Raw genomic sequence first — 18,803 nt, forward strand, 5'->3', positions numbered from 1 at the left:
TCAAACACCCTGTACAGACGTCACCAGAGTACAGGTGGAATGAGTCCTGATGGAAGGGGGTGCTTCCCGATGACCATATTCATACCAATGGACATAGTTCACACGTCTGGCTTGGCTTCAGAGGCCATCTTGCCCCTGCATTCTCCCTCCACCCCTCCCCCCCCATACAAAATGAAAACGACAAATCGCGTAGTATGCAGGAGGTCGTGAGTTCGATCCCAACCTTAAACACCTGTATATTTGGAGTTTGCATGTTCTCCCCGTGGTCGTGTGGATTTTCTCCAGGTTCTCCGTTTTTTTCCCTCCACATTTAGCAACATGCGTTTAGAGTAATTTCCACGTGATAAGCCACTTCGTTGTGCTATGATTTGCAACCAGGTCGCTTCTGAAAGAGAGCTGTATAGCCGAGTGGGCCTTATCTGGTAAAGTAATCAATTTACTTTTTAGTTTTAATAACCAGGTCTCTTGAAATATATTGCAACCTCTTACCACATCTACTTCTCAAGAGGATGTAGACATATGAACAGGATGATCTTCTCATTCACTCTTAACCTATAACTCTTGCCTGAATATTTAATGGTAAATTGCAAACAATATACATATTAAAAATAATTGTGAAGGACAAAAATTGCATGTAAAATAACACCATGATAAACCAGAAAGCATAGGCAAAGACAGCTTGAACATTCAAAGTATTTTTTTCTATTTAAAAACCATGGATATTGTTGCTTACAGCAGCAGGAAAAATGTCTTAAGTCTGCCTTAAAGATGAAGTGTAATTTTATTTTGAAGTCAGTCACTATTGGCACAAGACTATAGCACATCACACAAAATACTTGGCACAAACACATCCAGAGCATTAAGTTACAAATGATTATTATTTAACTTCATATCAAAATATTTCAGACTGCAAGGATCCAGGCCTCCAATAAAAACGAGGCAATTTTATCTTTTGATTCATAAAGCAAAACGTATAAAAACATTCAAATCAGAATTCATGATGTACATGATTCCCCCATTATAAGAGCATTATTCTCTATAAAATAGACTGCATGGATCCACGTGTGCATACACAAACCTTGTGACAAAAATCTAATTTTGCAAGGCAGAGCACAATTGTCTGCTCATGTAGGATGTTTAGAAACAAGAATATTGTATTCTGAATTAAAGATAACCCACGTGTGCCAACATTTAAAACTATTACATCATACACCTTGTTCGCTCAAGAAATGAAAGGTTTTGTAGGTGAAACTTGATCATTACGCCTGCTTCCTTGCAGATATCACCTCTCCTTGCTGCACTGCAAGCCATTGTCAAAGCCAAATTGACTAAAAAACTAACATATGGACAAGTTGTACATTTGAAATGATCGGACTTAAAATGAGTACACAAATAACATGCCACAATGTTTAATGGGATACTCTTGTCAGAAGACAGTAGAAAATCCACCCAGGAGTAACGTAACCTTTCGTTTCCAATTCAAATAAGCAAAAAATAAATAGTGCAACTTAATTTTGCGAGTGAATAGTTGCTTTCAAACCATTTTATTTACAGGATTACCCTTGACAAAATCTCTTGCAAACCGCACGGGTGATTTTTGGTGAAGACACTCCAACGCCTCGCCAACGCAGAGAGACGCGCGCGCCGTTAACAGGCGCACATCAGAGGGGGCAGTAAAATGACTGCGGCGCGTTTCCCCGCGCCATGTCATGCCGTACCTCCCAGCGCAGCGCCGAACGCTTCTTCTCTGTCGGTACCACGTACGTGTTTGGCGCGAAGACACGCTGGGGTCTCTGCGTGTTGGGGGTGGGGACGGGCAGGGTGAAAGAAATCGGTGTTGAGCAAAGTGCGGGGATCATCATAGGTGACGGCACCAAACTGAAACTTGCGTGACATTTGTTCTTGTATTCAAGTTCATCGGTTGAATTGCCAATTTAAGCATCATACTGTGATGCATCATTAGTCCTCGTGTTGCTGCATGAAAACGTTGCCATCAATAAAATGCATCACTTCCCACGTCATAGCCCTTACATTAAGCTCCCGGCTGCTATTATTGTTACGAGTTTTGCGATTCAGTTTATATAGCAGTGTAATGATGCATCACTTCTTGGTCAAGTCGGCGTGTGATATTGCCAAACACAAATTTAGCTTCACAATTGTTTTTAACAATGGCCTGAATACGCCTCGACTACGGAAACAGCACTCATATCAAAATGCAGAAATTTGAAATAAAAAATTCACAACATTATATATTTCACTTAAAAAAACGGAAAGACTTTACTTACAGGAAGCGGTTCTTCTTTGTAAAGCATATGTTCCTGAAACGTGACAAGATATTACAATCATGATTTTAAGACCTTTGCAACGAAGACCGCCGACAATGAAGAGTAAAACAACGTATCCGTCCAAGGAGCTGTGTCGCGCTACCTACCCGAATGTTCCAACGGAGATTCTTTCGGTTACATTCGCCAGGCGGTTTAAAATTCTCCCATTCTTGCTTGTACTGGAAATATCTGCAAAAAGATTTTACATTCAATGCACTTTTATTTTTGCAAGATGTATATGTTTTTGTTATACAAGTTAAGAATATTAAAAGAAAAGCGAAACATTGCCAATCATCTATCTTCACACCTTTCCAGATAGCCCTCCGGATGCATTCATGTAACACAGGCTACAATGTCACTAATGTATATACATGTTATTGAAGGGCTTAAAATTGTGATTGACATATATATCACAAAATCGTACATGTTACTTTTAACGTCAGAAGTTTTGCTTACTTTGCAACGGGGTCGGTCTTTTTCAAGTTTCTTGTGTGGGGATGGTTCATCTGGGGTCTGATGACTAGAAAGCAAACAACTTGTCACACACACAGCATTTATTGCAAATACACAGCCGTGTAAAAGCCACTTTGTATTAAACACAACAAATCCAACCAAGGTGGTGCGCAATGGTTACAGCACATGGCTAGCAAAGAACAAATCCCAGTTTGGGCTCAACTGGGCCCTTCGTTTCTTCGGGGTTAGCAAAATTCTTACAATACACCGTGAATAAACGCATGGCTCAGGATATAAGCCCCGCTCGACGTTACATAAAATGGGTAAAAAAATAGTTAATATAAATAGCTAAATGAACCCACAACAATGTAGACACACACACAAATCTACAGTATACATGCATGTATATGTGCTGTACATTTTATTTGAAAACTCAAATCAACACTAAAGAGTCACAGGCACTATTTTAACACGTGTCAATTAACTTTTATTCACAATTTTTATATTACAAGCTAAGGCCCACTGAGCTATATAGCTCTTTTTCTGAAGCCACCTGGCCACAAATGTTAACTCAACTAAGTGGCTTATGTGGAAATTTACAGAAGTCAAATACTCTTAAACGCTGGCATAAGAATCCCAGCCACTTACAGGAGGGTGGATGATCTTGGAATGAAGCTCGATCCTCACTTGCCGATCTCCAAGTCCACTGGGAAGGACAACGCAGGAGTCAAAGATGTCAAAACGCAAAACAATGTATTTTCTGCACAAAGGAAGATGCAAAATAAAACCAAAACCCACCAGGCAGTTACTCTAATCGAGGCTGCATCTTCCAGCCGGTCCTACGAGTTTAAGCTCCGTTAATAGGCACATTGACATAAATCATGATCGGCCACACCACAAGAGCACACTGGTGATGACATTACAGAGATCTATTAAAATGTGTAGGTGATATCAGTTGGATGCCAAAAAAAACATATAACGTGTTTCTCATGAACAGAACTTTACACTCATGCTGGACAGCCAGTGGTACGTGTATAAAAGTATTGTATTTTATACTCTTTGGTTCTTTCGGTAAAGTCACGTAGCTGTAAAATAAAATAAAATAAATCACGACGTTTTGGATGCAACACAAGCGTCCATCATCAGGTGGGAAAGCCATGGTCTGCTGCTGAGGCAGACTGTTTTAAAAGATTTGAAATGGGTGTAGCCCAAGGGTCATAAAGAAGTGGCCGGGGCTAGTGATGTTAATGTGAGAGATTAGCGTGTAACTGTAAGATAGGAGAGCAGCCTCCTCAACGAGGGAGTGCAACCCAATGGGTGCAATCCAAAGGACATGTGAGCATGAGAGTGCAATCCAAAGGACATGTGAGCATGAGAGTGAAATCCAAAGGCATGAGAGTGCAATGCAAAGGACATGTGAGCATGAGAGATCTAAGAGAGGCATAGAGAGAGAGAGACACAGAGAGTCGTAAATAACAGCTGACATAGGCAGGTAGTATGGAAACATCACAGTCAGTTAAGATTTCGCTTCGAGAGGCAACACTCATGATGCTAATGAAGTAGCCTTATGGTGGAAGCTGGAATATTCGGTCACTTAGTTTAAACAAGTGACAATCATGATTGTGTTCTCCATATTTTTGGCGAGCCATCCAACAGAGATGGTCACAGGATCACGTGCTTTCAGTTGCACTTCTGCGGCCATCAGGAATGCTCTTTCTTCTGATATTAGGAAGCCAATGGAGCAATGCACTTTGAAATCTAGATTGAAAACTCGTTTCTTTAGAACTGTTTTTGTGCTTAGTTTGTTGTCCTTCCCCTCACCTCCGATTAGCAAGGTTGGTTACGTACGGTATGAAAGAAGTTAAAAATGCATACACATTAATATTGTTATTTACATGCACTCCAATGTTTTCCAGTTGTGTGCCTCTAATCAGTTTCCTTCTGTTCAGTGAACAGGAACAAGTCGAGCGTTATGGGATGCTATTAGCATGAATGCCGCGATATAAAATGAAAGCATTGTTATAACGTGTATATATTAACGATACCCCTGTGTAGTCGTGCAATAACAAAGAGCAAGCCGGTGGAAAGACAGCTCCAAACAAAAAGGGCACTCACCCGTGAGGGTGGAGGTCGAGTCTGGAATTCCCTTCGCCCCCGGGCACCGACTGTTCTCTCACTTTCACTCTGCGACACGGAGTCACTCTCCAGGGATATTGGCGGTTGCCTGAACTCAAACTCGCTTGTCGTCTCTGCAAGTGAACCAGCAACGGACGGCAATTTAGCATGACATATTTACTCACAGATTTCACCTTAACGCAAAGATTTCACCCAAACCACGAAGATGTTTTTTTTACTAATGTTCTGCGAGGGATGTTGACAATTCAGTACAAGTAAAGCAACTGCCATTGACTCGTTCATATTATGCTTAATGTAAGAATATGATCGGAGGTAAAATTCTAATTAAAAGTGTCGATGACCCAAGATTTTGTTACATTTGTATTAACTCCTTTGACTTTATATTACTTATTTCCGTCCCATTTCCATCGTTGTTTATGCATTGGCCTAGTATGGGTTTATCTTTCCCATGCAATTTGCATAAACAGGACACGGATTCTCACAATGCACAATTCACGAGTGTAAGACATTTTTTTCAAAATATGAATTTATATATCATTACAGAGGTCGTGACAGCACCTCGAGGTTAAACGTTTCACACACTCGGTGTACACAAACACTACCTGCATCGCTTTCTGTCGCCGTGGACTCGTCAAAAACTTGCACCTCTCCATTACGCCTCCTATGACAAGAGCAAAAACGATAACCATTCAGTCAATACAGCCTTAGTTTTCTAAATATATAACGTTCGAGTATACAATCTGTTCTATCACGCGGAAATTGCATTCCTGACGAACACCGTGTTATGGAAAAATCGCGTTATAATAAACAATATATCATATAGGGTAAAGCAAGTCTGCGATAACATGTGAGATGCGTACGCAGGCTGAACAAAGATGGACGTGCGTGGGTAACATCTAGAAGCATCCAGCAGCATCCCGCCTTGTGTGATAATGCTACGCCGAGGCAGCCGTACAACCGCTTATTCCGACTCGCGTGACGTAGTTCTGTTCACTAAATTGCTTTCAATCCATATCGCATCCGCATTACAAAAAAATGTGTTCCCTAATACATTCATCAAATATCCAATTCGCGTTATGAAAACAACATGCGTTATAGGGGAACAAACTGTACACTTCGACGGTTCACAAAACTATGCAACAAGTGCCACAACATTTCTACTTATAATAAATAAGTTGAACTGTTACGTATTTATCCTCTTAAAACATGGGCACACGTATATACAGCTACAGGTCTCAGCAGAGGAATAGGGTATAACAACTTAAAATATTAAATGAATGATCCAAGGCCAAATCGAGTGAAACCTCACATTTTGGGAGCTCGCTTGCAGTGTACATACTGCTAAATAATTTTAAAGTCTGCTACACATTGCTGTTGGTTTTCACTATTAACCCTTTCCCGTTTCAAGACGTCTGCAGGTTGCAGGGTGGGTCCAGTTCACCGCTGAATCTGTGAACGTGCAAGCGGTTCACCGTTACTTGTATTGAGAGGCATAGCGCTGTTGTTTTTAAATACACAGTACTCCCCAAAAAGAACTGTAGCGACACGACCGCACTCTATGATAGCTCGCGCCAAATTGTGCCACACTCCCTCTCGCATGCCCTTGTGGGAGCCTTGGTACCGATAAAGTTATTTTAATTGAGCTTTTGTTCCAGTACACGCATGTCATCTGAACGGAAAAGGGTTAAGTTCAGTTTTCCAAAAGCACTCCAACCTGCTCTCATTACCTCTATTTTACGATTTTCATCCACCTTCAATAACTGCACTAGGCATATAAATCTGTGCCTGAAGAAGAACATTTTAAATTGGGGTATATTATCTGACATGAAAGAAAAAGGAACAAGTGCTTAAAATGTTTCAGATAAATAGTCAGGTCCATGCTTGGCAAAAGACTCACAGACAGGAAGAGGTCGACACATGGATTAGAGAACATCCACAACTTAGCGACACCGTCGCTAGGTGTGGAAGTGACGGTGGTTGAGACGAACAGCAGTGGCTGTTAAAGAGGACATCCACCGCGGAGGAGCAAAGCAGCTACATGGAGGCACTGGATGGATTGTTGCGTCGCAAGACCGTGTGAGATGACAGTGTTTAAAGGCCAATTATTATGAGCGCTCATTGTCCAGACATAAGCACCAGCACATGTATTGTATACGATGAACACACCTGAGCACTTTGCGCTTGATCGCAGGCTTCCGGAATTCAGTGGCCGAGACGGGGCGCCTGCTGTCAACGAAGGAAGGCTCCTCGGGTGAGCTATGATTGGTGGCCGGGATCTGCGGGTCCCCGTCACACGCAGCCAGCTGCGTCTTCCTCGGAACGTGGAGGGGCGAGAGCCCCACGGTGGGGGAGCTGCCTCGTGGGACGTGCGTTGTGTGACGTATGTACGGGTCCCTCACTTCACTCCGGCTCACTTGCGCCCGCCTCGAACCAGGCTCTAGCCAAGCCCTCTCTGCAGAACAAGGCATTTCGAGAATTTACAAGCAAATGTTTGTTTTATGCAGCAAAACAAATATTAAGGAAATATTTAAGGGCATCGATCAATTAGCCATATGAATCAACATCTTCCAGAAACATCTGTGTTTAATATGCTGGGTGTGGCTCTGATAAAAAAAAAAAGACTTTGCTTACAAGGTATTCAAATTAAACGTCAAAATCGCCTGCGATTAGCATGGTTGGCTTTGTATGGTGCCAAAGTGCAACATACATACAGCGAGGGAAAAAAGTATTTGATCCCCTACTGATATTGTACGTTTGCCCACTGGTTTAAGGGCCAAAATCCAGAAAAACGCATGTCAAAAATGTTACAAATTGATTTGCATTTTAATGAGGGAAATCAGTATTTGACCCATACTCTTTGGTGCTATTCGGTAAAGTCACGTAGGTAAAAAATAAAACAACAAAAATCACGACGTTTCGGCCACAACACAAGTAGCCTTCAGTGAAGCTCTGTCGTCCCGACAGTTCTGTTCCTTCACCTGAAGAACGCTACTTGTGTTGTGGCCAAAACGTCGTGATTTTTGTTGTTTTATTTTTTACCTACGTGACTTTACCGAATAGAACCAAAGAGTATGGATCCTTGCAGTCATGAAAGCTTCAAATCTAGAAGTATTTGACCCCTCTGCAAAACATGACTTAGTACTTGGTGGCAAAAACACTTGTTGGCAATCACAGAGGTCAGACGTTTCTTGTAGTTGGCCACCAGGTTTGCACACATCTCAGGAGGGATTTTGTCCCACTCCTCTTTGCAGATCTTCTCCAAGTCATTAAGGTTTCGAGGCTGACATTTGGCAACTCGAACCTTCGGCTCCCTCCACAGATTTTCTATGGGATTAAGGTCTGGAGACTGGCTAGGCCACTCCAGGACCTTAATGTGCTTCTTCTTGAGCCACTCCTTTGTTGCCTTGGCCGTGTGTTTAAGGTCATTGTCATGCTGGAATACCCATCCATGACCCATTTTCAATGCCCTGGCTGAGGGAAGGAGATTCTCACCTAAGATTTGACGGTATATGGACCCGTCCATTGTCCCTTCGATGCGGTGAAGTTGTCCTGTCCCCTTAGCAGAAAAACACCCCCTAAGCATAATGTTTCCACCTCCATATTTGACGGTGGGGATGGTGTTCTTGGGGTCATAGGCAGCATTCCTCCTCCTCCAAACACGGCGAGTTGAGTTGATGCCAAAGAGCTCCATTTTGGTCTCATCTGACCACAACACTTTCACCCAGTTGTCCTCTGAATCATTCAGATGTTCATTGGCAAACTTCAGATGGGCATGTATATGTGCTTTCTTGAGCAGGGGGACCTTGCGGGCGCTGCAGGATTTCAGTCCTTCACGGCGTAGTGTGTTGCCAATTGTTTTCCTGGTGACTATGGTCTCAGCTGCCTTGAGATAATTTACAAGATCCTCCCATGTAGTTCTGGGCTGATTCCTCACCGTTTTCATGATCATTGCAACTCCACGAGGTGAGATCTTGCATGGAGCCCCAGGCCGAGGGAGATTGACAGTTCTTTTGTGTTTCTTCCATTTGCGAATAATCGCACCAACTGTTGTCACCTTCTCACCAAGCTGCTTGGCAATGGTCTTGTAGCCCATTCCAGCCTTGTGAAGGTCTACAATCTTGTCCCTGACATCCTTGGAGAGCTCTTTGGTCTTGGTCATGGTGGAGAGTTTGGAATTGATTGATTGCTTCTGTGGACAGGTGTCTTTTATACAGGCTACAAGCTGAGATTAGGAGCACTCCCTTTAAGAGTGTGCTCCTAATCTCAGCTCGTTACCTGTATAAAAGACACCTGGGAGAAAAAAATCGTTCTGATTGAGAGGGGGTCAAATACTTATTTCCCTAATTAAAATGCAAATCAATTTATAACATTTTTGACATGCGTTTTTCTGGATTTTTTTATTGTTATTCTGTCTCTCACTGTTCAAATAAACCTACCATTAAAATTATAGACTGATCATTTCTTTGTCAGTGGGCAAATGTACAAAATTAGCGGGGGATCAAATACTTTTTTTCTTCACTGTACTATTTCATTTTAAATAAATATCTTAGCAATCGGCCAGAGGAAGACTTAATATAATTTTCCCAATTCGAGATGTTGACTTTTTATAAATTTACCATTTCAGTGGCGAGATGTTAACTACCTCGCCTGATATACAGGAGCTCGTGGGTTCAATCCTGACCCAGATGCTTGTAAATTTGGAGTTTGCATGTTCTCCCCGTAGTCGCGTGGCTTTTTCTCCGGATCCTCTGATTTTTCCCTCCACATTTAGCAACATGGATTTAGAGTATTTGGCTGCTATATATTTCCACATGATACGCCACCTCGTTGAGCTATCATTTGTGGCCAGGTCGCTTCTGATAAAAAGAGCTGTATAGCTCTGTGGGCCTTACTTGGTAAAATAAAAAACAGTTTTTTTTATAGTTTTCAAATGGCACTAGAGGATTATAAACGCTTAAAGGAAAGCAGCAGGAATAAACTATGCTCCACCTATAAGATTCAAGGTAATTTGATCACCGTATTTCAACCATTGTTGAAAACGTGGGTATTCAAGTATACATTTCTGAGGATTAAGATCCCACAACACCTGTTCGAGATGCAGACTACTGTGTTCATCTCTATTTTCTATAATCCTCTGCCAAGTGGCAGGTCTTTGGACCAAGCTCCGACTTGTCTGAGCCGTCTGCTTCGTGCCGCTGTGGACCACTGTTCTTCAATTTTGAATCATCATCATCATCTTGAGTGCAGGTGAATAAAAGGATAATCGCCACCTGTCAAAGCTAACAGCCACAGAGGTTTAAGGACCAACAACAGAAAATAATGTGACGCCCTAGTGGACGTAACATGGCGGCCGAGCGAAACGTGTGTACCATGTGCAGGCAGGCTGGCACCACGGGACGGCGATGAGGGGTTGTGCCCATTCACAGAGGCACTGGACGATCCCGACCGTGACCGCTCATGCTGGATCAACTGATGCAGGTCTGCACAGAGGGTAAGATATATTTTGCACCTCCGATTAGCACGATTGACTACATATGGTGCGAAAAAAGTTCAACAAGAGAAGCATAGGGTGTTCATAAAGAAGCGTTGCATTGCGATTTCACGCTGATAGATCTCATCAGCATTAGTCCTTGGAAAGAAAATGTATGGATGAAGCTGTGCAAAAATCCCAGTGGGATGCAAGTCAAACAACAACAACCACAAGACAACTTAGATTAGATTAAAGCCATCAGTTTAACTCCGTCCTACAACAAACAAACATGGCCAAACTAAAAAACTTTTCGAAATCACCAAAATAAAGCCATAAAAGCAATGTAACAGTGATCATAGGAACTGTGACCGAAATTTCACAATAAACGACATAAAACAGTTTCAGTTTATTTATTTTGGTATATAGCCCTGTGAGCTATTCGGCTCTTGAATCGGGTGCAACCACAACAAACAAAAACACGAACAAGAAAACATCTTAAAGTGACTGTGACTGTGCAAACAAAAAATCCAATAAAAAAAACAGCAAAATATTCCTGAAAAAAGCACCAACACCAATGCTGTGTGCAAACAATCCCAGTGGGATGCAAGTCAAACAACAACAACAACCACAAGAAAACTTAGATTAAGGCCATCAGTCTAACTAAAGCCATCAGTCTAACTCCGTACTACAACAAAACAAACATGTCCAAACCAATAAAAAACGTTTCCAAATCACCAAAAAATAAAGCCATAATTGCAACGTAACAGTGATCACAGGGACTGACCGAATTTTTACAATAAACTACATGAATAACATGTAACACCAAATCCTAGAGCCATAGCTGGCTGCATGAGTTACTCCACAACAACAGAGGCATCAGTCTAAGTATCACATTTTTCAATGCACCTTTAAGATCAGCACGCTAAATCAAAATACAGATAATTATTTGCAGCGTCATCCGGAGCGAAACATTTTATTTTATGCCAATGAATAGCAGTGGCAGCTCGGGGTGTACAACTCCTCTAGAGCAGTTTTGAGTGAAGATTTCATAGGTAGTGATTCAAGTTGCAGTTTATTGAGAATAGCATTCCAGACCCTGGGGGCATCAATAGCAAAGGCCCTTCCTCCAGTATTTGTACGGCAATAAGGTGTGAAGCTGGTAAATGAGCGAAGACATGAGGTCAAATTTTTTCTTTCAAACAGAGAGGAGATCCAGCGGTAGTCTGCGGATTTTTTTGTAAGTACATCATGAATAAATAAAATCTGATGCACAAGCCGTCGAACATTAAGAGATGTTAAGTTTGACCCAATGTAGAGATCACAGTGGTGGGTCCTATATGGGCAGTTCAATGCAAATCTTAAGGCCGAGTGATAAATTGAGTCAAGCTTCTTCAGTACAGTACTGGGGGCTGATTTATATACGTCACAGTAATCAAGTAGAGGCAGTATGATAGCTTATATCAATTCCAAACGGAACATAGGTGGGAAGCAGCACTTGTGTCGATACAGAAAACCAATTTATATTTTTGTCCTTTTACCAATATAATCAATGTGATCTTCAAAATTCAAGGCAGAGACAACAAACTCCAGAGACAACAGCATGGGAGCACAGAATTAGCATATGCATTATTTTATAAAACTGTGCTCTGCAATCCATCTTGCAGCCAAGCAGCCTTTAGCAACAACCTGTGTGTGCATGGTGGTCAAGCATTCCAAGTATTATCCAGGCTCAAAACCAGCGTAGCTTCCGAGATCTGATGCAAACGGCCACATTCCAGGTGATTTGGACATAGGCTGGGGTGAATATATGAATGTGGTATTCGATTATTTTATATTACTCGTAATAATGTGTCTGGGTCTTACTGCTGCAGTCAATGCATGGGATCTGGGCAGCGAACGCTGCAGAGGACGCAAGGTCAATGATGAAATATTGCTTCATGAGCTTAACATTAAGATGCCTCACAGGCCACTGCAAAGGTCTTAATCTTAAAACGCATTCAAAGGAAGCTAGCTCTCACCTTCCCAAGCTGATTTAACATTTGTCTGTGCTAATTTTCCAGCTGTACACAAATAATAATTGATAATTTTGTCAAGCAGTCCAGAGATGCAATCAACCAAGCTAATGCCAAAAAAGAGGGGTGGTAAAATTTCAGTGGTCATACAGTTTATCTGTTATTTAAATGCCACTCATTCAACGTATAGCACAAAAAATAAATTTCCTCAATAACACTGCCTTGCAGTGGAATTGAAGGATGTGTTAATTATTTGTGAGTATGCACCACTGGCAACAAAGAACACACAACTATTCCTGTGAACTAGGAAGAAACTGACTGATGCATCCAAGCTATGAAGCATTGTAATGATTATGAACTTTGGCTGTGCAAAGCTTATGCCGATATAAAGCACATTTGCACGATTTACTATTCGTCACCGACTCTTGAGCATGATACTTCGAGATAGATAGCTCTTTGAAGTTAGCCTTATCTAAACAAGTGACGAGATGTTAACTACCTCACCTGGTATACAGAAAGGTTGTGTGTTCGATCCCAACCCTGATGCCTATATATTTGGAGTTTGCATATTCTCCCTGTGGTCAAGTGGATTTTCTCTGGGTCCTCAAGTTTTTCCCTCCACATTTATAAACATGTGTTTAAGAGTGTTTGTCTGCTATAAATGTCCACGTGATAAACTACTTCGTTGAGCCACCATTTGTGGCCAGGTCACTTCTGAAAAATAGCTATATCGCTCAGTGGGCATTACCTGGTCAAATAAAAATGAATTAATAGATGCGATTTCTGCTTTGTACTGCCTGTTGTTCAGCATAATGTCCAACGTTAAAACCCACGTGCTGGGAGCTCTCACGGGATCAGGCAAATCACCAAACACAACATGCCAAACGACTAGGACTACAGCCGGAAAACCACTTTAGAAATGTAGGACAACGTGCTCGATATTTCAAGAAGCGGTCTCACCTTGCTGGAACTCGCGCAGCCTCCCCTGGGACACGTTATGGTAGCCGAGGGCAGCGAGTTGGCTCCGAATATCCTCCTCCGAGAAACTCAGCTCCTCCATTGCCTCTCTCACCGTGTCACCTACTGATGTCATACAAAAAATACCCAATTAATTTTGCTGAAGCGTGTATATATAAGGTATGAATCCAGCCATGCGATTTAAATTACCAACCAAGGCTAACATCAGTCGTAAGTGACAAAATAATCGGGCTTGGGTGCCTTGTTTCATCAAGCATCATAAGAGCAGTGTGGTCACGTATTGTCAAACAACCTCCTTGACCCGACACGGCTGGGGAGAAGCCGTCATCCAACAGTGGATTGACAAAGGAGTCTAAACTATTATAAATGTTATACACACACACACATATTGGACGTTGCTGCTGCGGATTGTTTAGATAACGCTCAGCACCCAAGCAGTCAATACAGTACTGTACTCTGAATAAACCGTTGAACTCAAACAAAGGACAGGTTGCTAGGAACGCCATGAAAAGCATGGGATGCTACAGGGAAGGGTATAAGGTAAACAATGTAACAAGCTGTGATTTAGATTGACGTGTTCAATACCTGCACTACTGTAAAGTGTATTGCATTATTACTCATACCATTTACAATTGCATTTTTTATGGTGTTCATGCCACACAACGCATAACATTAATAACTGACTATTTTGTAATTGTGTTTTATATTTTTATTATTTTATTGTTTCCCTTCTACGTGACATTACCGAAAGAACCAAGAATATGACTATTTTGAATTACATTGCGACTCAAATTTACAATCGCATTATTAGATAAATTATAACTTTGCATTCCACCTCATCACGTTCACAGTATCAATGTAATACTGACATTGTATTTAGTATTACATTAAAATGAAAAGTATGACAGCATTTTCAGAGCAACTGCATATTACATTGTACCTCATCACGGTTTACGTGATTGCAATAATTACATAATTTTACTGAAATTGAATTGTGCTATACATTGTACATTCGAGTCATTATAATCTCACGTTAAACTGCATTGGATGCAAAGGAATAATTACATCGCAGGTCAATTGTAACTAATTCCTTGTATTGTAACCGACTTGCTGTATTATAACTCGACACCACAACACATCATCATCGCATGATATGAAATGTAATTAACCCCAACTTTTCACAATCCGCTTACAATTGTTACACAAGAGGCATTCGCGTTTTCTTGGCATTTCAATCAAGACTCGGGGCTCTTAACTTGTTCACATTTTTGTCGGGAAATAACCACTTGTAAGACCAATTAAAGCACCGATCATCGCGATACGTTGCAAAAGTCACGACCATCGTCGAACTTAAATGCATTATCAGCTGATGCTACTGCGTTGGAAAGTGGTGGCACGGGTGCTCTGAAGGGGACATTGCCCGAAACGTCGCCTGTTGTATATATTAATCCTTTCAAGGCGACAGTGCTGTTAATTAAATATGTCGAGTTGTTTTCATTTCCCATCAAGAGTAAAAACATATTGCTGCTGCGATATTATACCGTAGACACCGCCAGTATTTTAACACTGTCGGGGCCAGTGATGTTAACGAGTTGCACCTATGAAGGCCGGCACGGCACACCACGTGAGGGGGTGAGTGGCCAGCAACATGCCCGGCCGCCTTTGTCTCCCCAGTGGCGATGTTTACACACCTTACCAGGTAACTCATTTGAGGCTGAGTCGACCTAGGGGAAGGGGGTACCCAGGACCGGGTTCCGATAATTAATCGTCACCGGTGTTGGTGGCCGTGAGCGGGAATCGAACTCGGGTGGCCGGGGTTCGTAGCGCAGTGACGCTAACCGCTACACCACCGCTCCCCAGTCACACAACAACCGCCATTCGCCACTGAGTGGCGGCGACGTAACCACGGCGCCTGTGCCAGGCTAGGTGCACGTCAAGGACACGCGTGAAGTGTCGGAACGCCCGTTGGCAGGTTGTCGCAGGACTGACCCAGGTCGGTTGGCACATGGGTCGACCGACTGAGATTGACTGGGCAAGATGCACCACCTCCTGTGCGCCCCCCCCCACACCTAGTGACAACTCGCTGTGGTTTAGCCACACAACGCACCACACGCAGCAACGCACCACACGCAGCAACGCACCACACGCAGCAACGCACCACACGCAGCAACGCACCACACGCAGCAACGCACCACACGCAGCAACGCACCACACGCAGCAACGCACCACACGCAGCAACGCACCACACACAGCACACACAGCAACACACCACACACAGAAACACACCACACACAGAAACACAGCACACACAGCAACACACAGCAACGCACCACACACAGCAACACAGCACACACAGCAACGCACCAACACACAGCAACGCACCACACGCCACACACAGAAACACACCACACACAGCAACACACCACACACAGCAACACACCACACACAGCAACACACCACACACAGCAACACACCACACACAGCAACACACCACACACAGCAACACACCACACACAGCAACACACCACACAACACCACACACAACACGCAGCAACACACCGCAACACACCACACACAGCAACACACCACACACAGCAACACACCACACAACACCACACACAACACGCAGCAACACACCGCAACACACCACACACAGCAACACACCACACACAACACCACACAACACCACACACAACAACACACCACACACAGCAACACACCACACACAGCAACACACCACACCACACACAACACCACGCCACACACAGAAACACACCACACACAGCAACACACCACACACAGCAACACACCACACACAGCAACACACCACACACAGCAACACACCACACAACACCACACACAACACGCAGCAACACACCGCAACACACCACACACAGCAACACACCACACACAACACCACACCACACACAACAACACACCAAACACAACAACACACCACACACAGCAACACCCCACACACAGCAACACACCACACACAACACCACACCACAACACACCAAACACAACAACACACCACACACAGCAACACACCACACACAGCAACACACCACACACAGCAACACACCACACACAGCAACACACCACACACAACACCACACCACACACAACACACCACACACAACAACACCACACCACACACAACAACACACCACACACAGCAACACACCACACACAACACCACACAACAACACACCACACACAACAACACACACACCACACACACACCACACACCACACACAACACACCACACACCACAACATCGCGAACAGCGCTTCTTGCTCCCATTCTCGCGGACCTAGCCGCTGCGAAACCACCCTTCGCGAAACGTTTAAGGTGCCGTCGAAGCTACGCTCGAGAGGAATTAGACTCAGGTTTAAGAGTAATTAAACTTTAAACTTTCTACTTTAAACTTTCTACTTTACCCTCAGCGACGCTGGACGCAGCCTCCCGCTTCGCTGGAACGGCCCCGACCGTTTTTAAAAATGGCGGCGGTTGGCGTCGTCCCGGCGGCCTCTGCGCGCGGCGACTTCTGTCTGCGCCCACGGTCGGAGCAACAAATGTTGTAGTTTTCAGCGCTTATATATTTTTTAAAATCCAGTAATTACCAGCGAAACGTTATACTCGAATTGTAACCGTTGTGGATTTTAACACGTAGGCTTTCGCGACCAAATATCATCCATCATAAGAAGCGTTTTTGGGTTAGTTCGCGTAAATATACGTTGTGGATTTACTCTCCGAACACACCGGTTTGCTGAAACTCGACGCCATGGCTCATTGGCTGCGTCGGGTGGTGGCGAAATTAACGACGACACACTTTATACATTTCTGCGTTTTCCACGCGGCAGCTCTCACTGCAGGAGCCTTCCCTTCTCGCCCGAATGCCATGCCAGACGTAGACATCTGCAATGCTATTCAGCGGCTACTCTGGCTCTCTCTGGCTACAAATCAGCGATGCTTAGCTAAGCCATAGCCGAAGCGTAGATTAAAAGCGTAGATTAAAAACCGAGTAAAGAAAAATATTAATTGCACTAAACAAAAATGATCCCTGCCAGCGTCCCTGTTAGAACGTCATTAAAACTAATGGATGTTTTGCTCACGTGGGAAGCACCCATGGTTGAATCAAGATTGGATCACGCACTGTGGAATTGTATGCAAATGTATATTATGTAAAATATATATGATTCATCCAGGCACCGTACATAGCCAACCGTGCAAATCGGAGGTGCGGGGGAAGGACAACAAACTAAACACAAAAAAAATGACCACGATCATCCACCATCATTACCATCATCATTTCAATCACTCTCACCACCATCATCATCCATTGCAGACATATGCAATGATGAATTAAGCCCCACACCACCCACCCAGCAAACATTCTAACGTTGGCTTGTGGTTGGAGCTGTCATGATCGGCAGACAGTGTCAAGTAGGGGTCTGAAAGAAGGCCCTGCTGCATAACAAATTCGCATCAGGGTGTAATAAATGACATCCCGAGACCAGAAACAATTATTACGCATCATGTTGTTTTAACAATTATGCAGTGACAGTAAAAAGTATACATTTTGACTTACAACTTTCGTGACTGCAGGAATTCATATTCTTTGGTTCTTTCGGTAAAGTCACATAGCAAAAACAATAATAAAAATAAAGTGAATAAAAATAAAAATAATAACAATAAAATAAACAATCAAAAACACTAATGTATATAATTTGGGTCTTTCGGTAAAGCACGTAGATAGAAAAAAATAATAGTAAAAAAATGGGTGGCTTTCCTGTAGACAGAGTGTCCAATTAAGCCATCAGGTCTCTTTTAATAGTTGTGTGGAAACCCTCCCCGTAGAGGCGGTTAACTATTAAAAGAGACCTGATGGCTCAACAAACACAAGATCAAGGTCCGATTTAACAAAATACATAAAATTCGTGATCTGATCCCATCCGTGAAGGGCAAGATTCCTGACATGCAATATCCCGGCGTCTACAAACTAAGCTGTATCTGCAGTTACATTGGGAAACTAAGCGACATGTCTCGGACCGGGTTCGTGAACATAAGGCAGATTTGAAACACGGTAGGACCAATACTTCTGCCGTGGCCAATCACTATTTTAATGCAGCTGGCGCACACGAAATTGATTTCTCTAAGACGATGGTACTTTGTAAGCCTACTGGCTATCAACAAAGATTCGTTCATGAAGCCATCCATATTTACAGGCACAGACACAATTTTAACCGAGAGGATGGTTATAAACTCAGCAATCATTGGAAAGATGTCATCAACCACTTTGGGTCATGACTTGATTTGTGTTTTCTTGTCAACCTCCACCGTCAGCAGTGTGGGTGTGTGGAGCAAGGTGCAATGATTGCCTGGAGGCCCTTTTGGTGGAGACCCACTAACTGCTTAGTTGTTTC

General features: G+C 43.1%; 1 protein-coding gene across 2 annotated transcripts; it reads right to left on the reverse strand.

Moving 5' to 3' along the window:
* Positions 1-559: 559 nt before the first annotated feature.
* Positions 560-16,926, reverse strand: HYLS1 (HYLS1 centriolar and ciliogenesis associated). Of its 2 annotated transcripts, none has more exons than XM_032956105.2 (11): positions 16,818-16,926; positions 13,356-13,475; positions 10,283-10,393; positions 7,080-7,365; positions 5,516-5,574; positions 4,893-5,026; positions 3,426-3,483; positions 2,781-2,844; positions 2,432-2,513; positions 2,286-2,318; positions 560-1,793 (listed from the first exon to the last, which is right to left on the reverse strand). In XM_032956105.2, the coding sequence occupies exons 2-11, from the start codon at positions 13,453-13,455 to the stop codon at positions 1,662-1,664; spliced, it is 1,059 nt and encodes a 352-aa protein (XP_032811996.1). In that variant the 5' UTR covers positions 13,456-13,475; positions 16,818-16,926; the 3' UTR covers positions 560-1,661. The 2 variants fall into 2 exon arrangements, with proteins under 2 accessions (XP_032811996.1, XP_032811995.1); XM_032956104.2 differs by having other exon boundaries at positions 13,356-13,478.
* Positions 16,927-18,803: the final 1,877 nt, after the last annotated feature.

Source organism: Petromyzon marinus, chromosome 17, assembly GCF_048934315.1.
Source record: "Petromyzon marinus isolate PM22_M1 ecotype Great Lakes invasive population chromosome 17, UKy_Petmar_22M1.pri1.0, whole genome shotgun sequence".
NCBI classification, from domain to species: Eukaryota; Metazoa; Chordata; class Hyperoartia; order Petromyzontiformes; family Petromyzontidae; genus Petromyzon; species Petromyzon marinus.

Coding starts and splice junctions, on each gene's coding strand:
- HYLS1 (XM_032956105.2), bottom strand. CDS start 13,455: ATGGAGGAGCTGAGTTTCTCGGAGGAGGATATTCGGAGCCAACTCGCT. Junction 10,394..13,355: donor GCTGCGCGAGTTCCAGCAAG/GTGAGACCGCTT, acceptor CCCTCTGTGCAG/ACCTGCATCAGTTGATCCAG. Junction 2,319..2,431: donor ATCTCCGTTGGAACATTCGG/GTAGGTAGCGCG, acceptor GTCACGTTTCAG/GAACATATGCTTTACAAAGA.